Below are 24,860 nucleotides of genomic sequence, written 5' to 3'. Positions count from 1 at the left end.
TTTTAGAAGCACTGTGTCAGCCTGGTGTGTATGTGTTGGTGAAATGGCTTGGTGATCTTGGCTCAATTATTAATTAAACATCAAGGTAACATGGTGTCTATATCTCCTTCACTGACACACCAGAGCCCTTCAGAGCTAAAAACATCAGCTGTACAGCCTGAAGTAAAGAGCAAAACTTTGTAGCTTTGGCTGTATCAAGGCAAAGTTTTTTGCTGTTCAGGAAAGCTGGGAACTCCTCACATACATGCACAAATACGCCATTCCTGCACCTCCCCGCACACAAGGATTCCGTGGTTTGCAGCAGTACACCCGAGTTAAAAGCAAAACAAATAATAGAGCTAGAATTCCAGTGTCCCTGATTTCCTAAGAAATCAGACTTCATGTTAGAAACCTAGAGCTTCATATTAGCATTTAAACAGTGCTCCTCCACAAGCTAGGGTCTTGTTATTATTCCCGCTGTTATTGTTTAGCGATCGCTCCCTGCTAACTCCCTCTTTTCTTAGCAGTGGAGTCAGTGAAGTACACAGATAAATAGCTACAGTTACTCTAAAGCTGGATGTGACAAGTATGGAACTTCAATAAGGGAGAAATCAGAAATATTCCACTTACTTTGTATCAGTTTTTTTAATTAAACTTTATTTTTAAAAAGCATGTTTCCTCTGTATAGGCAGCAGCATTCATATAAATTGTGTCAAGACCTAAATTATGAATAGACCTATGTTTCAATTTCTACAAACATGTCAGAAAGCTGCTGCTGTTCTGTCTTTAGTGTAAAGAATATTGTGGCTTCCCAAAAAAAAAACCCAAAAAACCAAAAAACAGTCATAGTTGAAGGGATGGTACCACTGTGCTGCTTTTTTTTCCCAGCGCATACAGAATAAACGTGAACATGCTTACTCTAAAAACACTTACGTTTATTCATACACAACAAAGTGAAGCTGCAGTTTTTTTCCTTTGCAAGGATGAAAAGCTTGATGAGCACAGAAATGCAGAGAGCACGACTATTTGAAGCCGTAATTTCTGTGACTTTCTAATTGTAAAGTTGAAGAGTGTGAAGGAGATTGCTACGATGGTCACAGCACACTCGTGTTGTAAGCCGTCTGACCCATGCAGGCAGCTAAAACAATGGCAAATGTAGATTTTGTGCCTAGGTGAAGTCATGTTAGTCTTCAGTTCATCGGTGTGTAGTGGTCTCTACCCAGAAAGTAGAGGTGCCTTTCTGATTTTTGTGAAAATCTGGCTCACGGTGGCCCCGATTCAGCAGAGCACTTAAGCATGTGCTTAAGAGCTTTGCTGAACTGGGGCCAAAATCATGTACTCTCGTCTCCTCCTCCGTGCAAGTTGTTCCCTGTGGTACATTCTTAAGTGCTTTGTCCTGTCTCATTTTAAATGACTCAAGCACTGTCAGGGTGTTGTTTGATTTGATTGTTATCTTTGGCCAGCTGTTGTCTTCTTTTCTAATTTGGGGGAGATTTCTGGGTCATTTTAGTAATACTTGTGTGTGAAAAGAAGCAACAGCTTATGATAGGTGTGTTTTTTCCTTTTATATGTTTAGGCAAAAATGCAATGAAACTTTTGGTAAAATATTTAGATGATTGACCCCTCACTGAGGAACTATCTTTTGCATTTTGTGTGACAGGGTCAAACTTAAAATATTAACTTTTAAGCATGTAAAAGAGACTATTGAAACTATCGGCTGTATTTTCAACTGCTTGTCCTAGTGAAAAATACTACACTGAAGTGGCTGCCTTTAGGAAGTTGAGCATGTCTAAATAACCAAAAAGATGACAACTATTCAAAAAGCTATTTTTTACAATGGCAGAAGTGCTCAGCATTTAAGTTACTCCTTTGTGCTTTTGGGGAAGTGAATTGACTCATATTGCCTGACAGTGTAACTATCCTGGTAGAGAAGGCAAAGCCTGGGTTTCAGAAGCTCCGATTTTTGTTATTACAGGTGGTGGTAGCTGTTCTTGCTGTACACTCTCACTGAGTCAGGGCCACTCTATATTTGCCTATCTACAACACAAGATAGCACAAGCCAGTGCTAATCCTGAAATTGTGTGCTATTCCACACACTAACTATGCAACCACATCAGTTCATGGCAACAGGTGCTTTTTTCCTTGAGCTGTATTTTTATGTGATGTTTGCTGTGATGAAATTATGCTTCAGCCCTGGTTTTGGTGTGAAACACTTGAGGCAGTCCTGAAAGACAACAGAGAGAAGGAAGCAAAATGGCTTCAGCTTGGGCAGCTTCCAGCCTCATGGCAAAGCATGGCCAGTTTCTCTTAGTGGGGGATTTTTTCCAATTATGTCTTGCTCTGAAAGCATTTGTCACAAGCAATCTGATGTTTGGCAAGGTCCGTAAGCTGTGCTACGTTCACCAAACTTTGTCAGTCTGCACACGAACCAGTTGCTGCCCGTAATCAAATTCTTCTTGAAGTAATCCAGTGATATACTCTGAACTATCTGAATTTTGTAGCTATCAAAGTAACTTTTTTTATTGTTACTGAGCAACATGTATTAACCAGAGTGCACCCCATCTGATGTTTAGCAGATGTTATGTTGTTGCTGGAACCTCTTTGGTCCAGTAATGGAAGAATATGTTTTTGTTTTGTTGCTTTGGTGTTTAATTTTATTGAGGTTTTCTTTATACATGCATAATCTGTGTGTGCATATGTGGACATGCATATAAAATCAAATGCTTAGGGCAAGGAAAAAAAAGGAAAAACGGAGAATGGTTTCATTTAATTAAAAAAATACTGGTCAAGGGACATTTTACAGGGAAAGGACAGGGACAGCAGTAGGACACCATGTGAGAGAGAACGACAGTGGGAAGGGAGGAACCACTACATGTGGTTCCATGCTGTGCTTTCCTGATACCCCACTGAAATCTGGCGGGGAGAGACTTTCTGTGGTAAGTCCATCCCTCATGGTGCTCCTGCCAAGAACTCTGTTAGAACACAAGAAGCCACAGGGGCACAGGAAGATGTGCTTTGCACAGTTTCTGGGTGAGGAGTGCCCTGAGCCTCACGTGTGTGTCACCACTCTCTCGCTGCTGCTGGGTTTTGAGGTTGCTCAGGCTTTGGTCTGTGTCTGCTTCCTTTGCTCACACATGCTGCACACAGGAAAGGAGCTGCACAGATCTGGATTCCCCACACAAGGGTGGTAGGACCAGCCACTCCTCAGTGAAAGGAGTAAGGTTTAGTTTATTTTGTGATTGTGGGCATGGCCACGGTACATAAATGAGTTATGGCAGTGAGTTGCAATTCAAGATAAGGAATTACAGAGAAAGAGAAGATCATTTGGTATATTTTTTTTGCAGGTAGAACAACAAGACTTGCAAAAGGATTTGAGATACAAAAGGGCAATGTCTTCACAGAGAAGTTCAGAGCATGCATAAAATGCCAGAATAACAGAAAGTGTGAAATTACTAAAAAGTGGCTAATTAAGCTATAGATTATTTGGGGCATTACATAAATATTCTTATATAACACAGTCACAGTAGTTTCCATTCTGTTTCCTTGTCCTTGGAGCCTAATTCTAGCTGAGGAGTGCCTGGAGCATACCACAGGTCCTTTGCAGTAGGCTCTTATTATTACCTTATAACTTTGTTCAAGTATATTGCAGTAAATAATTTACTAGTGCTAGGACTTAGGTGGATTACATTTTATAAGGCAATAACTTCTGTTCTGAAAGTGCAGTTGTTGTGGATGACCTCAATAGATAGGGTGAAGGAGGTCACAGGATAGTATAATATTGTAACTTAGGACTACACCAAGTATTGTTTTATGCCTTCAAATGCATCCCAATTGCACAAAAGACTGGACAAACAATCCCAATTGTCTAATGTGGTGTTGAGATTTTATTTTAGTCAAGCAGCAGGAACAGCTGGCAAGTAGTAATGAATTGAAAATTGTATCATTTCAATAGCATGGCATTAAGGAAAAAGCTTTGTGGCCTTTGTGGTACAAAAGGTGAATGTTCAGCTGCACACTCAGCTTCAGTGAGTGACCTCAATTAAAACCAGGCATCACTTCAAAGACAGACCAGCATTTTCTGTGGAAATACTATACATTTGTCAAAAAGATAGTGCTACAGATTCTGGGAGAATTCTCTCTAAGAGGAGAGGAAGGCATTTATGGGGGATGCAAGTTTCCTGAATTCCTGATCGATAGTATCCCAGGGACAAGGATCTGGGGAAATGTGTGCTACTTCTCATCCTCTTCTTTTCTTTGGACAGTGACTGTGCACAAATACTATATTAGTTCTTGTTGTTTAAAGTCAGCAATTTCTTTATTTATCCAGTGACAGTAACTAAAACCATCTGAAGACCAGTTAGCAGCTCACTGCCTAGTGCATGTCACGCTGGTAAACACATGGGGCCAAATACCTCGGTTGCGATTGTCCAAATCTGTGGAATTATGCCTGGATTTCCTTCCACTTACAAAGCAGGACTTTCAAAGATGTCTAGGTTGAGGTGAAAATGCCTAGTAACCAGAGTGACACTCAATCCTACTCCTCAAATAATTGTTTTATCTTGGTATTTGTAGCTGCAGGTGCAAACTGAGACCTGACCAAGAAGCCTCAGACTTGCTTTTCACTGAGCAAAGCACCTCAGGTCGGGAAGACTGCTGTGGCTTTGTCCAATCCTTGTACCCATAGCTATCTCCAAATAGCTTATCTATCAAAATTACAACAACTAGAGACATGTCTGTGGTTAAGTGGCTAGCATAAACTCAAGATCAAAGAAATGTACCACCTCAGATACCTGTTTACATTTAGGAAGATTTAAGTTGAAGTTCTCTGTTGATACTAAAAGCTGGGAAGGTCACTATGTCACTTGTAAAAGTTTGACCCATGCACATTAAAGTAAAATACGATGGTTTTCACAAAAAAAGTAACAAAAAGTCTCAAAGTCTAATTCTGCTAATCTTAGTCATATATCAAAAGTTGCATTAGCTTATGAACATTTCTGGCAGTGGAAGAGGATATAAAAATGATGTATTGAATACAAACAGTTTTTATTCTCATGAAGTCAATCTTGCACTTACGTGAAAATCTCATTTCCATAGCAGCTCTAGCTGTCTAAAACTGGAGGATTTTATTCCTAGCCCAGCATTTTCAGAATGCTCATTATGACACAGAATGAGCCAAACTAACTTAATTCAGCAGAAGCATTTAGCATTAGTAGTCAAAAGAGGAAAACATACTGTAAGGTTAGGTGATCTAAATGTTAAAAAAAAAAAGGTTAGATCTTAACCGAAGCTAAGATAGTGTTTACCTAATTGGTCAAATGCTAAATAGCTGTATAAGAATGGGGTACAGTCTTGAATCAAACCAATATTCAGGTCCAGTAGTAAGATTTCCTCTTATTCCAGAATATTTATCTTCACCACTTACTGGAGACTCTTGTTTTTTCAGGTGCAATTGCTGGGATTGTGGATCAGCCGATGCGGAATTTTCAGCGGGTATCTGAGGCCCAAGCTTCTGCTGGGCATAAAGCCAGAGGGGTCATCTCGGGTGTGGGGAAGGGAATCATGGGCGTCTTCACAAAGCCCATTGGAGGGGCAGCTGAGCTCGTCTCCCAGACAGGTTACGGTGAGTTTCATATTTCCAACACCTCCATTTAAATTTTAAAATGTTATTCAGATACAACCTGCTATGTCTTATTTATCCAGCTCAGTATTGTGTGACTTAGAGAAAGGTTTAGAAATGCCACGGCTAAGTAGTTACAAATGCTCTGCTGCTTTTCTGAAACGCCATAGTGTTGTGCTTCTCTCTTGTGTTACTGATCAGCGATGCACAGCCACAGAAACAGAGAATGCAGAAAGCATGAAGTAATTCTTGGAATACAGTAGAATTAGTTACAGAAACATATGTGCTTGAAAAATAGTTTTTGACATAAAAGGATTAGAGCAACACTATCTCCAATTAGAGCATTATTTTGAGATTGCTTTGTTATGGCAGGGAAAGAGTTGGGCTATCTCTAACACAAAGAGTGAGTTAGGGAGAGGGAGAAAGAAGTGAGTCCTGTAGTAGGAGCATCCCCTTTAAACTGGAGCTTCACGAGAAGACAGTCCTGTTTTCAGATACATGGGTAACCTTAGAGCAACCAGAGGTGAGGTTTCCAGCGGGAATGGCACTGGTGCTAAATCCTTTCAAATTGATGGGAACAATTCTGGACAAACAAAAAGTGTAAAAGATAAAAATATCAAAATACACTAATTTAATTGTCTCCAGTATCAATAAATCACTTTCAGCTTGAATATTTAAGAAGAAATGGTAGATGGAGGGAGTCAGGGGAAAGAAGCAGGATACTGATAGAAGGACAATGTGTCAATAATTCCACCTCACTAATTATACCAGAAAAAACTTGAATATTTATGCCTTTAATCACTAGCAACATTTATGCATGTGTTAACTAAAATACAAGTAGTTCTCATAGAGCTTAAGGTTAGGATGCTTCCCACAACACCCACAGCTCATTCCATCTAGTAAAAGAAATAATGAAACAATTATAAGAATTCTTTCAAATCAACTTTATCTTGTTTGTATAATCATAAATAATAGCTGTTCTCCTGAATTGTACCCCCCATAGGTGTAAAACCCATATTACCATATTAGCAAAATCAGAAGGCTTTTTCTGTTGTTGGCTGTCTCCGTGTTGGCTTTGCTGCCCAGGACATTATTATTTCTAGTTTTAATTCTGCTGCTGTTTTTATCAAGAAACTCATAGTAGATGAGTTTTCATTGCAGATATGGTACTATGGTATATAAGACATCATGTTTTCCATGACCATGACAAAAAGAGTTAGCCAGGAAAAAACATAAAACTATATCAATAATAGTTGACAGTGCGTGAGAGGAAAATACACAAGAGTTCAAGTAACTCTTACCCACAACTGGATTGGAAGTGGGACTGTGTCTCTTGGGGGAGACCAAGGGGTGGAGGACCACACAGAAATAAACACATGTTCTCTCTGTCTCCATCTGTAAATAACATTTTCACTCACATAATGCTGAGAACCTTGGTAAGCCAACTGTTACAATTGGGATGCTGCTTTTAAGTATTACCATCAACATGTGTGCTAAAAATTAAAGGGTTTTTTTTCATTGCTGATGTTTTGTTTAAATTATTATCCATTGTGTAAGAGGGAATCTAAGTTATTGACACCCTTATGCCTTTGGAATGCTTAGACAAAAGAAAACCTCTTAATTTATTTGTAAAGAAGTACATTTGTAAAAGAGTAACTTTGCACCAAACCATGTAACACTAGTGCTTGCTGCATAACCTACTCCACGTCTGTCATGTAAAAATTTTTAAAACTAGTTAATTTATGAATTTTTTTTGCATCCCACACATTCTTTCTGGTGACCATACCTCATCATTGAATGTTTACAGGCCATCTAAAATCATACATACTGTACCATCTTCAGCTCTGGAGAGTCTCTTAAGAAACCTGCTTAACTGCTGCTTGTAGTCTCCATTCTGTGCTGGCACTAAGAAGAATTCACAATAAGCCAGATGCCCCAGGAGATCTCATAAATGTACATGGATCTGTGTTTAACAGCTGGATTAAGTAACTGAACATTTAAATGCAGTATCTAGGCAAACTTGCCTTCTAATTTGTACCAATGGTGACACATATATGAAAGTATTTGAATATTAAGCAAGAAAGTTAACAATGGTCTTGATTTTTTTCTACATAAATCCTAAGTGATGTGTCTGATCCTGCTCTGAAGGGATGGCTCTCAGGAGTGTTATGCTTCTCTTGATTGCAAGTGTAGAGCTGATTCACGGAACACACAGTGGGGCTTTTTTGTTTCTTGCTAAAGCGAGATCATGGGGGTTAAGTGCACAACTCTTGCATTGTAATATTTAATGAATTATCTTCACTACAGCTTCCAGAGATGTGACATCATTTTGGATCTGCACTATTTTATGAACTGCTTTAAACAGATGACATCACTGCAACACGTAACTGCGTTGTAGAAACAACCACTAAAAAACCTGAATTCTCTCACCCGCAGGTATTTTGCATGGAGCTGGACTTTCTCAGCTTCCCAAGCAGCGCTCTCATCCAAATGATCAACATGTTGAGCAGGCTCCAAACAGCCACGTCAAATATGTCTGGTAACATTATTTAGACAATTGCTCATTTTTACATCCACATTGTTTATTAATAGCTCCTGGCCTCTGGTCAAGTTAACAGGAAAGGCTTCCCTTGCAAAGGCTGAGTTATGGCAGTTTGTTTAGGAACACTAAACACAAAGGTAGTGCATAGAAACCCAATCTGCAAATGATGGGCTGCTGATCTGCATCCAGCTTTGAAACTACAGAGCTGATCTTTATTTAATAGTATTCAGTGAGTTCTTACTTATTTTATCATTGCACTGAGCCCAAGAAAAACACTGCACATCTCCAGAAACAGCTGTTAGTGAAGATAGTTTTATTTTCTGCACTGAATTTCTGAGCCACTTCTCAGGGTAATTTTTCTATTATCAAGGAAATAGGATGGGAAATAGGCTAACCTAGCACAGATATTAGGCCAATTCTGTGGTGAGTGATTGAGGGGTTTTGATAAGTAACAATTTCACATTCATTCTTTAAATCTGAAGTCTTAGATCTTTCAGTAATGGAGTTTTGGAGTACACTCCCTGGCTTATTTTACATCCATATGTGATAGCTACAGGCTTAAGTAAAAACAGAGATCAGAATAAGTCCTGGAGGATCCAATGCTCTAACTAGTTCTTTTTTTGTCTTTTATTTGTCCTTTTTTAACCTGATAATGCAGGAAAATGCTGCAATCTCTGGGAAGGCCAGAGGTTCATATGGCCTTAGATGTCATGATTGTGAGCGGATCGGGCCAGCAGCATGAAGGCTGCTTGCTGCTCACCTCAGAGGTGCTCTTTGTCGTGAGCATCAGTGAAGACACGCAGCAGCAGGCCTTCCCCGTGACTGAAATCGATTGTCTGGAAGATGATCAGCAAAAAGATCTGCTGAAGGTGCAGCTAAAACAACAGAGAGTGCCTTCTGACTTGGAGGTAAAGACTTGAGTACCTTTTCCATTCAATGACGAAGTTACACTGATGCTGGTGCTTTTGGCAGTGGGAATACTCACCTCTGGGCTGGGAGGCCAGAGGCTGAAGTGCCAGACCAGGAGATTTGCCTCTTCTAGTTGGCTGTGATTCCTTTTGGGTGAATGTGTCTCCTCCCTTCTGTTCTCTTATTGATTGTGATGTACCATATGTATGACAGAAATTTTCTGAGGGAGAAAGTAGAGGAAGTCTGAGTTCTTGGTAAGTGTCACCTCTTTTCTGAAAAGGTTCTCATGGCTACATATGCATGAGGTGAACACTGTTTGGCAAGTCAGCATTGCACCCTGTGCCTACAAAGTCCCAGCAAAAGCAGTTCCTTTTATTCTTCTGGGAATTCTGTTAGCAGTTCAGTGGTGCTGGTGCTCCTTTCAGTGTGCTTTTATCTTGTCTCTTCTAGCACAGTGGTCTTATTTGGCTGTATTTACTTCCTTAGATCATCCTTCTTCTGCAAATGCTAGCTTTAAATTGGATTAGTCCCTCTCTGAGATTGGATGCACCAAGTGTTTGCCAGTAAGAGCATAAAGGCTTCATCTTCATGTTGAAAGATGTCTAAGCTATTGAATACTGAGGTCTTTTGGATTAATTATCTTCTTTTAATGGCAGAAGAATGTTATATTTTTACACTTTTGGGAAACAATGTTTATTGTATTAAATTCTCAAGTAGAGTCATATGAGAGAGCATTTCAAAAACGAACATGCATGTCCCAGTTTTTATAAAAGTGTGCCAGGTAGTTTATAGTTTTCTGCTATACCAGAAATTTCTGTTTCAAATATAAAAAAAGAACACATAAAAGCCCTGAAGTATAAGGTGTGACAAAAAGTAGGAGCACCTTCAGTAAAATCCTAACTTTGCTGAAGTCAGTGAAGAGTTTTGCTGTTGATTTCAGCAAGGACTTCATCTGTGTCGTGACAGCACTTGAGTATTTTTGTAAAAGCTTTCTTTAGTGCTGAATTCTCTATTTATATTTATTGTCTTTCCACTAACCTCAGTCTCACAGAGAACTGTTGACTGAAGTTGCCTTCTCTCACCACAAAGCTACATGAGGGATTACTTAAATTGTGAAGCAAATGAGCAAAGCTCAGCTTTTTTTGTCCCTGAGTGCTGAGTGGTTGGTGGAGGCACACATCAGACTGTCAGAGTCCAGACTGTCCTGCTCAGTCCAGAGCTAGTGACCTGGAGGGAAGAAGAAGAAAAATCACTTTCCTAAGGCACTGGATACACTCACCCTATCCTAATCCTAACTTTAGCACCAGCCCAGATCTTTTTTTATTGGATTGGAGTGTTGTCTTTGCATCTGGTTTTCCGAGGGGTAGGGAGAAGGCTGCTGCTGTGGGGGAAGGGCAGCTTGCTGCAAGTGGGTGATGAAGGGTGCAGAGGGTCTGCCTGGTTGGCAGAAGGGAAGGCGAGGGACAGGGAGCCTAATTCTGGTCCCCACAGCTGCTACAGCTGGGAATGTGTAGGATTTATGGGCAAATGGGGCCCCTGAATGCACAGAGCAACCCTGCATGGCAAATGCAGAGTCCAATGTTCCCACACGCGTGCGTGCATAACATCCTCCTTTGGAGGTACTGGACCAAATACATAATTTTTTTTTCTGAAGTTATGGGTGGAAATATGGGAGTCTTACTCAAATGGTGAAGCAATGCAGCTCTAGGAGCTGTAAGCCTTGAGCCCAGCATCTCTTTTGCTGATGCAGCCTCTTGAGAACACAGTGAAAATGTATGGGAAAAGTGCCTGTGTCCCAGGTGGAGCCAAGTCAGTGATGGCAAGACAGCAAAAGTTGAGTGATGTTGTACAAAACAGACCTGGCAAAACATTCCTTCAGAATACAGATACTGATACTGAAATTCTTGTAAAAATTTAAAGAAATGTGCTGTGAGGAAGAGCAGTTGAAAGAAATAGAGAATAAAATATTTTTAATTTTTTTATGTTAAGGCAGCTAAGGCAGCTACACAATGAAAGATTCCAAAAAGCTTCATATACAGTTTTAGTAATTACATAGAGTGTTTTGTAATTAATATTTGTTGGTTTTTTAGTGGATTGGGAGATCTCATACTTGGTGATTTCCTTTCTGCAGCTGAATTTGTGGTCTGGGTGTCACATGCAGCACTGGTGCTGATGGGAGCCAGAGCTTCCATTCAGCTTCCTGACAAGAGCTTCTACAAAGTCTTCAGATGTGATTAGGAGAAGGAACCTTAGGAGGAACAAGTTGTAACTTGAAGATGAGCAGCTCTAAGCTGCAGAGTGATGCCTAAATAGGCACAACTCCTCAGTATTAAAATAGTAGGCCATTGTGTTACAGTGAAGGTGTCCTCAGCTGAAGTGTCTGTGCATGATAGCATTTGCAAAGATGGCCTCAATTTTTAGCTGGAAAATGCCCAGTCAGGTGAACCAGATTGTTATTTTGAGTTTAGCAAAACAGAACTAATGTTACCAATAAGTTATGTCTATTTTTCTGATTAGTTTAGTCAAAGATACTAGGAATAATACAAGAAATTGAAACATTTAATTTCAAGGCTATAAAAATTGACTTTTTTGCATTACCGCTCACAAAAACAATTGCCAAAAGTTTTGTTTCAGCTCTGCCCAAAACAGTTTCTCTCATTCCCTCTCCTCAACTTCTTGGAACAGTTAAGAAACAAAACATGAGTTATTCTACAGCTGTAATCACCAGAGATGTTATAGAGCATATTTTGACTCCTTCAGCAATAGGTTTGCCTGATGCCTTGTTCGCCTCCACAAGATATAAGTTAATCCATCTGGACAGGAATAGCCTGGATGGATTCTTAAAAACTCTGGCACTGACAAGTTTGTTATTGAAAGGGAAGCATTAATTGTATTTGGATTATCTTCCAAAGTAATTGAGACACTGCTTGTTTCCAGACAGATGTCAAACTCAAAAGTCCTGCTATTCCAGCTGCTCTTGGTATAGCTCATAACATCAAGAAGACAAGAAGAAATTGAAGGGCCCTGGAATTTCAGATATTCCAGATTTTTTTTTAATACTCCTATGTGTTACCATCTCTGGAGCTCAAAAGTAATCTTTGGATTTCTCAAAGCAATGGAAAATAATCCTAAAGAGCTGGATCTCCTTAATCAGTGTGCACAGAGGAGTAGATCAGTGCTACACCCATCTGGACTGCACAGCACAGGTGTTGTAGCTGCTGTGGAGTTAGAATTGCTGAAGGCTTATTCATTATAAACCATAATGGGAGGAATTTTAGAAAAATACTGGAGTTCTTAGCCCAAAAGTATGGCCTGGCAGTATGAAAGGACATGATATCTCTAATGTTCTTCTAGGAGCTACATTAAGCAAGCCTCAATCAAGTTTTGAATCCCTGAGTGATCTGGATATCAACATGATAAATATTCAAAGCAGCAAGTGAGGGCACTTAGTGACAATCTTAGGTCCCATTTAGGAAAAAAATGTAGAATTACATCAATTCCAAATTTTTCTTGTCTTGAAAATATAAGCCAAACTGAAACTGGCTGCAGAAGCAGACAGTTAACAGATGAAGTCATCTAAAAGCAAGCAGGGTCCCAGTTACTTTGGAAGACCATCCAACCATAGTTAATATTTCCTTCTGCATAATTATGCTGTATCTGTGGAAAATGGCCTGGGGCTTAATGAAGAATGTGTTCACAAAAGTAGATGAGTGGGATACCAGCACCATTTCCATCTCCTTTGGTAAGCAGGATCTTCTGGACAATGTGGAGGCAGAACCCAGCTGTCCCTGGGCTTACCTCCCTAGGAGAAATGAGGAAAAAATATGAAGCCACCTACATCCAAAATTTACCCTGTAACTTAAAATCCAGTTTACAAAGGTGGTACTTCAGCATATTTCTCTCCTTTCAACTGCTGTAACAGACTGACTGCTGAGATACTTTCACTGAGCCACCAGACCAAAGTCGTGGTTCAGACACCATTCTCCACTGTTAGCTGGAGTCTGCTGCAGCAGTCTGCCTTCTGATTTTTCCCTGCCTTAAGGTCATTCATGGAAACAACCCTTTCCTCTGCCCATTTCATCATTTCTGCTGTTTCTAGGCATAGGCTTCAACCTTAAACTTCTGAGCTTGTTCATGAGCCTGCTTCCTTTAGCAATTTTGTGATGATGATTGAAAACAGGAGTGTTTCTACTTGCTGAGCAGCAAATCCATCTCCAAAGGCATAGTAAAAAAAAAAAAGAGGGGACTTTTTCATGTGAATGTGACACCTGTCACCATCTATCAATCAGATTAATTCTTTCTTCAAATAAGCAGCAGAGTATTTAAATGAGTCTTGCAGTCCAGAGACATGACAGGATACTGATTGTGGATGTTGAAGTGAATCTAATGGCACTGTTTGAAAGTATCATTCTATCTAGCAAGACCTGTAAAACTCCCTGAAATACAGGCAGAAGATAGCAGTCTTTAAATCCTTAGCATGATGTTCAGCAAGGAAATTTTAAATCCTATAAAAATTAAACTGGTCAGCAATTCTCCAAGTCTAAAATAAGGAAGCATCAAACCCTAGCCCTGTTAGAGCTGCTGCCTTTTTCTTCATTATAATATTTTGGAAGTAACTTCTGTTCTGAATGGCTTAGCTTGTCATACTACTGTAGTATCCACGGTGGGATTTCTGAAATACAGTTTTTTTGAGGCCATGCAACCAGCTTGATGTCTGCTTGTTTGCCTTCCCTTTTCAAGCTAGTCACAGTCAGCCTCAACTTCAAAAACAAGGGCACAGCAGATTGATCTTCCAAAGCCAGGTTTGCCCATAGCTTTTCTGGATAATAGTTTATCTGGTTGCAACCATATGACAGATTACAGTATTTGCTCTACTGTATTTTTTCCTGCTAGGGTAGGTCACTTGCATTCCTCTTGCTAGGATCTTAAACAACCTCTACCTATTTCAGCCTGCAAAACACAGATCCCTTAATATTTTTTCCAGAAACAAAATGCCTAAATCATCTTTAGTAAAACCTTTTTGTTTAGAAAAATGTCCTTGTGTGGATGAGTTTTGTTGCCAGAAGCAGATGGATATATCCTGCCATAGAACATTCACCTGGAAAGTAGCTTCTAGTCCTGATTTTAAATTAAGCAAGTTAAAAAAGACTGAAATATTTTAGCTAAATAGAATTTCTGTATGATAAGCCTTGCCAAGAGCTACTGACATTTTTCTAAAAGGGATTTCCATTCTAAAAGGGATTTCAATACAAGGAGTTGATCTGTTGTAAAGTTCTACTCTTGACCAATTCTCAAAAGATACTCCTTAAATTTTCTGTGTCAGAGTTAGAGCTTCTCAGAAGTCCAAAACAGCAGAGGAGAGGACTAATTCACCAAGGACTCAACTATGGGAGAACATTCATGATTTAAAAAATCCTTTAAATTATTTAAGATTTGATGCAGGAAGACTTTTATCAGCGAAATGTGGAAGTTCTTGTCCTTGCTGCTCAGCTCAGTTGCTGTCAGACCCTCGGTGACTGTTGTACCCTATCTGCCTGCAGGCCGAGGGCGCCAGGGAGAGGCTGTCGGAGCAGCAGTACAGCCGCCTGGTGGAGTACATCACCAAGGCCTCCTGCCACCTCGCCGCCAGCACCGCCGCAGCGCCGGCCCCGCCAGCCCTGGCTGCTGAGCAGCCCCTGACTATAACAAAGACCTATCAGTATGTAGTTGATCCCAATTTTGCCCAGGTGTTCATTAGCAAATTCACCATGGTGAAAAATAAAGCCTTGAGGAAAGGATTTAATTAAGAGTTATTTCTGGTGTGTGTAGTAATGCCGTACCAGTTTGAAAGCGGTGCTTTCTCTGCAGTAACCTACATCAAGTAGAGATGCATGTAATTTCTGAGGAGGTAGAAATTGATAACAAAGCCCAATAGCTTTTCTAATCTTGACAACATTCCTGCTTCCTAGCCAAAATACTAGTGCTGGAAGGAAAGTGTTCTGGCAAACGAATAAAGTGAGAAGGAACAGCCTTGGACTACAGCTTAATCAAAATCCTTTTTCTTTTCAGTAACCAAAAATTAAGAGAATGGGGGAAAATTACGTGCATACGGACGTTTTTACCACACACAGAAATGTGTATCAATACCTCTATATCTTATTTTAGGGTCTGCCAGTTTCTGTTATAAACCAGGTTTATAACTCAGCTGTAAAAACTTGCTCAAGGCTGAGCCTTTCCCCCCACACCCACACTCCCCCAACATGTGCGTCCTGAGGCAAAGCATTTTCCCCCACTAAACCCAGTGTGGCTGTTTTAAGTTACTAGTGACAGCTGGGTTTTAGCACCACTTTAACCTTAAAATAGCTTCCTTTATTTGACTGAAGTTCTGCAGGACATTAGTCCATAATGTAAACTAGTGCCTTTGTGTGGTTTGGAGAACAAAACATGAACTACAACATTACTTTATTTTTAAAACTGTCTGTATACAGAAACTTTATTTTATCCACCATCAAATTTTCAGAAGTACTTTCAATGTATGTATGACTGTGCGTTGTCTGCTCATTAACTGGAAGCCAGTAACATGCAGTTCAAAAACTGAAGAAACAGAGCTGTCTCCTTAAAATCTCCAAGCTCAATGTAACCCAGATGTGCAGGTGCTAAGTACACCTTGTGGGGTCTTGCTCATTTCTGATCTGCCACCACTACATTGTATCTGCTCCCTTCAGCCCTAATTCATTTTATGCTTATCATCTTCCAACTGATAAAAAAATGTGGCCTTTCAAATATGTACTAAGCCAAATGAGATTTTTTTAAGTTGATTGAAAACTATGGACCCACAGGCACCAACTACATTAACAGTTAATGATGCCATCACAATACACTAACAAATATATGTTAAACACCTGCATTTCTTGTAGTAGACAAGAAATCAGTCCCTGGGCACAGTTAGATGACTTTATACACCAAATTTGGCTATGGCAGTTTCATTTTAAAACCAAAAGCTTACTTGGTTTTCAGCTATGCTTGTTAACTTTTCTCTCTTTTTCTATATGCTTACCAAAATGAATTATGTGTGGAGATTCCTGAACATGGCTGGAATTGGAGTCCAAAACTGGAATAAAATGTGATCACCATTTGGCGCATATGCTTTATAGCTAATAACTTCTATGCATACTTGATATGACCAAATGCACAGTAAATAAGAATGTAGTAACTGCAATGTTTTTCTCTTGAGTTCTGTTTTGTTAAAAGATATTCCTAAAAGCTGTGTCTCATCTACTAAGAATAAAGGAGGCTGGGGTCTGCATTGTCCTTTTCTGACTGTGAAATAAGCTCATCCATTATGAACATTTCATCCAATGATTTAGTAACTTAGTCACTGTTTAAATAACACTGTTTAAAAATGTATATGTATATACACACATGTGCTTCATTCCTGAGTATTTTATGGAAGTTGTTTAATACTTCTAATTTTGCATATTGATGGATAAATTGTAATATAATTAAATTGTTTAAAGATAATAAAGCTATTCCTGTAATACTTGTTCTTGTGAGCTGTTTATTCATTTGGTTACAAGATGTAGATGTATAAGCTTCATGAGGGCCCCATTAGATCCAGTTGGTCACTGGACTTTGTAGTGTACCAGAAAATGCAATAGATCGTGACAATACTTTGGAAGTAAAAACTGGTGACTAGCTTGCCAAAAACGTGTGCTGAAAAGTTTTATGCTTTTGTGACTAACTGAATCAAAACAGCACTGTACTCACCATTTCAATTAGACTAATCTGTTCCTTATTTATGGAGTACACAGACAAGCCAAGGGGATGCAAACACACCTGTATAAAATGAGGAACAGCAGTTTCATTTCTAAAAGTTTGTAGATTTCAGCCATTTTTTTAAGATTCATTTGTGTTTTTCCTGAATTACATTCTCCTGGAATAAACACTTGCTTAAATTACACTTTTCTTCAGTGAATAGAGCTGCATCTTTACTGCATTAGGCAGGTTCTTTCTCCCCCTTCTGACCACATGTATGGAAACGAGCGGGGACGGCACATAAATCAACTTCTCCTACATATGAGCTGTGTGAACTATGAAAACAAAGTTGTCCAAAGAGCAGCTGCCTGTACTTAGCTGCTAAAGCAGTGCAATGTGTACTCTTAAAACATGCCTACTCTCATAACGCTCTTTAGACCTGGAGAGCTCACAACTTCAAATCTGTCTTTTTAGTTTGCTTCCAGAACAATCAATCACTCCTCAAACACTCCAGAATAAAGTAAGCTAGCCAAAAAATTTGAAGCCATAGTCAGGCAAGACCTTTCCCAAAGCAGTTTAGGTCAAATAATTCCTTTTTATATATCATTTCATACATAAATATAGCAAAAACCTTCAGACACTTGGGGTAATCTCCAAGAGAGCCAAGCATGTTTTTCAGCTCTGCATCTCCTAGAAACAGAATGCCCTGTAACAAGCAACTGATTGGGGTCTGATTCATAGGTCTTGTACTATGCTGTGTCCCACTCCAATTCTTTGTATGATAGAATTAGCTGAACTCTTGCTGGCAAAGGAAAAAAAAATTAATTAAGAAAAAAAAAGGAAACCTGGTAGGTTGGTGCTGATTTCAGCAAAGCAGGTGAGGTATCCAGCTTTGCACTCCCTTCCTACTCCAGAGGAAAGCAGGCTGTGGGATGGTCGGCATTGCCTGCTTAAGGGAAGTACTTGCCTTGTATTCAGTGTGCAACCAGACTGCATCCAGAAAGCAACAACTGCAGCCTGCAGACTCTCAAAGCACAGCCACAGAAGTTAGAACTCAGCTTCCTTTGTTAAATACATTTAGCCAGAGACATCCCTGGGCTTGCTCTATCTGTCAAAAATTGCCTTCAGTCACAAAACTCTCATTTCTTTAAATCACATGAGCTGGTAGCTGAAGGAACACAGACTGCAATAACTGCTGCTGGCTGCAACAGTTTAAAGGAAACTAAGAATTTAACAGTAAATTAATTCATAGCAACTGTGAGGAATACAGGGCCTAGACTGACAAGGGAATCATGTCTATTAACCTGCACACCTGGCAGTAGCAAGTTTCTTTGCCTCTGAAGCTGTCAGTAAGACTGAAGACCTCTGGCTATTTAAACCTGCAGACAGGCCTGAGAAAATGTTAGTCAGTACTTAATGGCATACACTGTTTATACTATACATTGGGAAGATAAATGGCTATCATTTGCTATTGTTAAGCTCTGGTTTACATTTATAGGAGCTGGGGTATTTTGATTACTAGATGGTTGCCCCAGCATCACTAATGTCAAATTCTTTCTTTGCTTAAAGGAAGCACTGTCTGCATGGGAAGTTTAAAGAAAATCCCATGTTGCTCTATAAAATCTCCTGGATCACATACATTACTTATGTGCTTTCATTAGTCCAAATGTTGTTCAAGGATACCTATTAAGTGTTAAGTAGTTAATGATCCATGTAAAATAATAAGAGTTATTCCAAACAGGATTTGAACCGAAGACCTTCAAATACAACACAGATGGCCTAATTTGTCATGCTGCTTCATACAAAGACTTCCTTCCTTTCATGCAGTCAGCTTTTGCCTGCTCTCTTAAGTATCCACATTTAGCAAACAAAAGCTGCAGTTCTAGTACCTTCTTCATCCTGAGCAAGAGGCAATGACAAAGCCTGTTCTCACTGACAGGTTATCATGGCCCAAGACAGAGCATCGTGCCTCAGACTGCATAGAATGTAGCAGGGATCCAAACTATGCTTAGCTGACTACTTCCAGATATTAAAAAGATGATACATGTCTAAAAGCAGCATACCAAGATTTTTATTACCATAATACAATATTTACTTTGTCTGCCTGTACCCCCTTCCCTCTTGTACATCAATTAGATGGGAACATGCCTGCAGTTTGGAGTAATTTTCCAATTAGAGTAACTAATATACCATGTGTAAGAATGGGCATTTGCAGAGTCTGTAAGTCTTGCTGTAACAGTCTGCTGATGTAAGGAAGACAAAACAGCGGTGACAGCAGAAAAAGACAAAAAGGTTGGCTGATGTATTTCCAGAATTTCTAGCCAAATTCTTTCATCTCAAGGTCAGCTCACCTTGTGAAGCCAGAGGTAACACAGACCCCTCCAGAAATCCATCCTCTCCCTTCCTGCAACATCTGTCCTCTCACACATTCCCATAAACAGCTGGGACAAACTAGTTGTCACTGCTTAAGCATATACTGTGCTATCAAATGTGGAATTTGGCCAAAAGAGAGATGCAAATAATTCCTGGAGGAAAGATAGACTTTGTCATCTTGGGCAAGTTCTGAAGACTTTCCACCCCTCCTTCCACCCACCCAGTACCTGAGCCTTTAAGTATTTCTACATTAATGAAGAGAACTAAATGTCACTGACATATGTATTTTATTTATTGAGCTGCATTAGTGTGCCATGCACTGTGGCGCATTGCACTTTACACTTCAGTGAACAAACAAGGTTCAATCATCAAGTCTTCTTGAAATGCAAGGGAATCTGCAAGATAAAAAAAGCCCATTAAGTTATGATGGACAAACTTCATGCTCTAAGTGAACATATCAGTATGTACAAATGCAAAGCAGCAGAGAAATGTTTATGTGGTAGTTTAGTCTAGAGGAATTCCCCGTTATTTCCTGAGCTTGAAGTTTCACACACCCTTCATGTGGCAAACAGAAGTGAAACATGGAACAAATCAAGAGCTGGAACAACACTGCACAGCACATCAGATTCACTATATATGCTGCACTGGTAACTGAATCAGTCTTGCTGAGGGTCTGCAGGAGAAAGGAATGCAGCTTTCGGAGAGAAGCCAGAGAGGAAACAAGTGGTGCAGGCAGCCTACCAAGGAAGGAAGAAAACCAAATTCAAATTGCTTCTCCCCATTATACTGAACACAATCCAAGACCAGCTGTGTTCCATGACAAGAGTCTTGAAAGTGGTTAGCACCAAACTCTGAGCTTCCCCATTCATCCCATGGCTGAGCACACAGCAGATGCCAGATACTCCTCACACTTATACCTCAATTTCCACTGTCAGTATCACCACCAGAGTCTGTGGACATCCAAGCAGATGGAGAAGTGTGAATTCACAGGGAGGTGCCAAAGTGCCTCCATGCCCAGCAGGAACAAACTTGGTGTAGAATGCCATGCTCCCACCATAACTAATGAACTCCTTCCTGCCCACCCAACCCCCTCCTCAATTCTGGGGCTAAGGACTGGTTCCACAGAGAGTGCTCAGTGAGGTTAAGCCACTGCATTTACTGCCACATACAGGACATACTGCAGTAAACTGGGAGATGCAGACTGTGCATGATCACTGTATCCTTTAGGTAACTACACCAAAAATGGCTAAAAATTCAAAATAGCTAAAATTTAAACTTCTGAGGCAAACAAAAATGTCTTCCATCTGTTCTGGGTACTTGTCCTTTTTTTACAGCCTTTACAGAACATTTGAAACACTGGCATTGTTTTCCCTTTCTTCTACTTTTGTATTCATGTGCAGGCACAAAAAAACCCAACCTCTTTCCACTACGAAAGAGTGAAAAAATATCTGTTCTTTTATAAACAGGCTAAGGAATAAGAAACATCATCAATTCAAACAAAATCGCAAAAGACTATTTCTCTCCCATGTTTTCTTTGGAGTCAGTACAATTAAGAAATGGAAAAATTGTTTAGGAAACATTTAATTTTAACAGGTGCACATGATGTGCAATTTTTTTTAAAGCTGCCAGTGGGAACACAGGCTGAGAGTGGAGCTCTATTTGTACAGGAATAAATCCTGCTCATGATTTGAATTAAATGTTCAACATGCATCCTTGTTGACAATGTTTGTTTGAAATTATTTTACCACCAGATGGCCCTTCAGAATACACTGATGAAGGCCACCTGACTAAAGGATGCAATTCCAGTATATAAAGAAGTTTAAAAGTGACTATAAGACAGCCAGAGGACTGAATCAGAAGCAGAATTACCAAGATTTAAACTAGGTAAATTTATAATTTCATTATTTAGATTTGTTGCAGTCATGGCTAAAGAACAGCAGCATCCCACTCTCACAAAGAAAAAACAAAAAAACAACCCACTGTCAAAAGCTGAGACTGACACAAGGACTTTTTGCCTTTTTTGATAATTTTTTAGAAGACATGGAGCTCTGAACTTTTTTAAGAAACTGTGCTAAGCAGAAGCCGGATAGTTCCAGATTGTCATAGAACAGAATTCAGTGTTCACAGTGTTAAGTACGAATCTTTTATACAATCTTGATTGTTCATGCAAACAAGCTGAGAAAATCCAGCTGGCCAGGATAATTAAAGCCACAGATTATCACGTAATGATCACAATATGAAAACATTCCAAAAGAATGAAAAACTATCATTCTAGATTAGTCTGAAGTCATTTTAGGAGAAGCAGAGAACTCAATGTAAAAAATTTGCACCAAGAAAGGGGGAGGAACTCTATTGAGTTGTCACATCAGCTTGTGCAGCTCAGTGAGTGCAGTTATTAATAACCACAACACAGCTGAAATCAAGACTTTTTCCTGGTGTTACTAGCAAGGGAGAACAAATCTGGGTAGTTTTCCTAAAAAAGGCAGTGTCAAGTGCTTAAAAAAAAGAGTATTGTGAACAAAGTTCTATTCAAGCTTCATACAATATGGCAAAAATGTGATTATTAGAACACAGAGCTGTATGCCACTGTGATTAAAAAAAAAAAAAAAATATATATATATATATATATAGGTGTATACAGATGTATTTCCCTCTCTCACCAACTTCAAAATACAAAGTGATATGCAGAAGCTGTCTCTGTTTCTTACATTAAGATGTATGCTATGAGAGAGAATCAGCCTCTCCATTTTCTCCCTCACTGTACCACCACAAGTATGCAAGCAGAAGATACAGACAGGCCCAAGTTAAGCAGTTCAAGATGTGACAGCATGAACATAACTGTGGAACCAGGCAAGTCTTGGAGTTTAACATTAGAGCTCTGTCTCCTCTCCATGGTTATGTGAGGAGGGCAAAGGCCTGGCATCATCACTCTGTCTCCTGTACCCACAACTGAAACAAATTACACAGAAGGTACTCAGGAGCTTCTATCCTGCCTTTATTCCCCAGAGCCCAGTTCTCCTGTTTCTCCACATTTTTATTACCCAGGTCTCTTACGTGCAATTTGTATCCTTTTTCTTTGCAAAACCCTTTCAATTTGAAAAAAAAAAAAGGAAGATCCCTCCAAGGAGAAGCACACCATGTCACTGAAATCATTGAAATCATCTCACTCCTGTTGCAATGCAGTGAGGCTCATTACCTGCAGGTGCAGCTTACCAACACTTCTTGGATGGTGCACTCTCAAGCACACCAGCTGCTTTCATGGCTTCAAAGTCCTTCATGGGATCATAGTTTCTGTAGAAGTCTGCATAAGCTCGTTTCCTGGGTTCAGCAACTGCAAACTGGAAAGCAAGACACAGAAAATCAAAGTTTGCAAAGCTTTGTGAACAGATTTTTTTTCTGTTAGTTCCATAATGTCTATCAGTAGATATTAATCTAAAAGGCCTTTAGCTCAAATTATTAAACATTCCTTTGTTCCTGTTAAAACCCACAGGTCAGGCTACCTGATCATTGGTCAGGAGAACAAATGTCTGAATGAAAACCTTAAAAAAGGTAGCACATCATACTTTCAAAATCCAAAACCACTCCATCTGTATTGATGCCAGTGTCCAACACCCTCCCTGCTAATGGATTTATACACAAAACATATCATTATGGCAAGTTTTGTGCCTCTGCAAAACTCAAACTCCAGATAAAATGGCATCCTACACTGAAGGGCTCCATTTGAGCTACACTGTAAGTCAACTACATCTGGTACAATTTTACAAGACTGCCAAGCCACTCTTACTGGTCACCAACATAAAAAGCCACAATTCCCATTTCTTGGACACCCATTCACCTGAAGGACAGGGATACACTCAAAAAGCTCCCAAATGCTTGAAAAAAATTCTGAAGTGGATTTGTACAACAGCATGTGACATGAAACAAAGTCAATGGCTGCTGAGATCCATGTTACTGTTCTAAGTCTGGTCTGCCACCTTACCAGTGTGTTAACATGGGGGTGCCAAGAAGGCACTGACACAGAGACTGCTAAAAAATTATTTTCTAAGTCTGACCACAAACAAGCTTGTCTACCTCTCAACAGATGTGTTAAGTACATGTGTGAGCTCATTGTTTCTGACAGGCATTTGTGGCTCCGAGAAGTTGTGAAAAACCTGAAATTAACTTCATCTCTTGTCACTTTTGTCAACAACTTCCTGAGCACTCGAATGCTGCCAATATATATGCATGAGTTACAGGGGAAAACCAAGATCCAGCTCTTCCACAAGAATTCACACTGTGTTGTTTGCTTTGTGTATGAGATCCAAGAATTATTTAATAAAGAACTGCTCTGATCTTTATCAGAAATCAAACCTGTAAGGGTGTTTTTCTGGAAACATAATGCTCCATTTCCACACAACACCTCCAGAGCAGCACAGAAAGACCACATTAGGTTTTCCCACACTGATATCTTCAGTGTGAAGGATGAGTTTTCCAAATTGCTTTCGAGCAAGTTCCCTGAAGTCAATCAAGAAATAAAACAAGACTTGGACAACTCTCCCAAGTCTCAGAAACTGTGGCAGACCAAAGCACAAAGGATCTTGGGTAAACGAGCATCAGCTGTGAATGGCCAAGAGCATTTTGGGAGACTCAAGGTCCAGTTGTCAGGAATTGCGTGACCTTGAGCACACAGCATGAAACATCAGCTTAGTCACATCATTTCTGCAAATGAAGATTAGGAAAATTTATTTGTGCTTTGGAAAGATGCTTACAAAAATATATTACTAAACCTTTCTGATGAACAGCTCAACCCAATCTCAACAGAAAAATATTATGAATTCTTTAAATATTCCAATGAGCCCAGTTTATAACCGAATGACCACAGAGCCCACCTTGAACAAAACTGCAGATCCCATAGACACCACAAATGCCCCAATGAGGTGAAACTTCATCCTCCTGGCCAAAAGGCCCCGCATCTGGGGCTTTGGCAACAGTGCAGCCGACATGGTGACTGGATTTCCTGAAAGAAAAAAGAAATAAGAGAACTGTGGGAGAAGCTCTGCTTAAAACAATTTCTGGTACTACAGAGAGGTCATTCTTTTTGTATTGTGCAAGAATCTTCTTCACAATATAAGCAACAGTGGTCCTGTGCGTTTGACCTTCCAATGAGAACATTTAAGGGACAAAATTCAAGCCAACCTATTTATGACACGATTCTAGTTTAAGTTCTTACACTCCTTACACCCAGTATTTGTAGAATCAAGGCTGGCCTTCGTTGTTCACACTAATGCTGCGCTCCCCGCAGGCTCTTCCCCTCCCAGGCCTGCTGTCCTGCTGTTTATGTCAGCAGACATTCTCAGCAGTACCGGGGACAGGCTGGGACCAGCCCCGCACCGCGTCCCGCGCCCAGGGCGCCCCAGCCCCGCGCTGCAGCCGCCACGGCTGGGCCCGGCTCCGCCACCCTCGGGGACGCGCAGAGGTCACGGGGCTGCCGCAGGGCCACGGCCAAGCGGGGAGCGGCGGCTGGCGGCCCTGGGGATGGGGATGAGGAGGGAAGTGAGGGGAATGAGGGGAGGGAGAGGGAGCGGCGGGAGCCGCGGCGGGAGCGGGGGCGGCCTCACCTCGCTCCGCACCAAGGTCCTTCCGCGCCGCCGGCCTCGCTCCCGCTGCGGCACCGCTACTCCGCATGCGCGGCGGCAGCGGCGTACGGCGGGCGGCGCGGGTCAAACC

General features: G+C 40.3%; 2 protein-coding genes across 3 annotated transcripts in view; one reads left to right on the top strand and one right to left on the bottom strand.

Moving 5' to 3' along the window:
• The window catches only part of VPS13B (vacuolar protein sorting 13 homolog B), a 429,559-nt gene extending 412,993 nt beyond the window's left edge, over window positions 1-16,566 (top strand). The window contains exons 59-62 of the mRNA XM_059490125.1: window positions 5,423-5,599; window positions 8,033-8,135; window positions 8,797-9,046; window positions 14,588-16,566. Of these exons, the coding sequence (XP_059346108.1) occupies window positions 5,423-5,599; window positions 8,033-8,135; window positions 8,797-9,046; window positions 14,588-14,833 (776 nt within the window). The 3' untranslated portion in view covers window positions 14,834-16,566. The remainder of the gene's footprint in view (window positions 1-5,422; window positions 5,600-8,032; window positions 8,136-8,796; window positions 9,047-14,587) is intronic.
• A 2,858-nt stretch (window positions 16,567-19,424) lies between these two features.
• Window positions 19,425-24,860, bottom strand: LOC132083862 (cytochrome c oxidase subunit 6C). Of its 2 annotated transcripts, none has more exons than XM_059488796.1 (4): window positions 24,752-24,860; window positions 24,023-24,150; window positions 22,351-22,492; window positions 19,425-19,549 (listed from the first exon to the last, which is right to left on the bottom strand). In XM_059488796.1, exons 1-3 carry the CDS (start codon window positions 24,816-24,818, stop codon window positions 22,364-22,366), a joined length of 324 nt encoding a protein of 107 aa, XP_059344779.1. In that variant the 5' UTR covers window positions 24,819-24,860; the 3' UTR covers window positions 19,425-19,549; window positions 22,351-22,363. The 2 variants fall into 2 exon arrangements, with proteins under 2 accessions (XP_059344779.1, XP_059344788.1); XM_059488805.1 differs by having other exon boundaries at window positions 22,368-22,492.

This window comes from Ammospiza nelsoni, chromosome 1 (genome assembly GCF_027579445.1).
Source record: "Ammospiza nelsoni isolate bAmmNel1 chromosome 1, bAmmNel1.pri, whole genome shotgun sequence".
In the NCBI taxonomy this organism is placed as follows: Eukaryota; Metazoa; Chordata; class Aves; order Passeriformes; family Passerellidae; genus Ammospiza; species Ammospiza nelsoni.
This window is presented reverse-complemented; position numbering and strand designations above follow the sequence as displayed.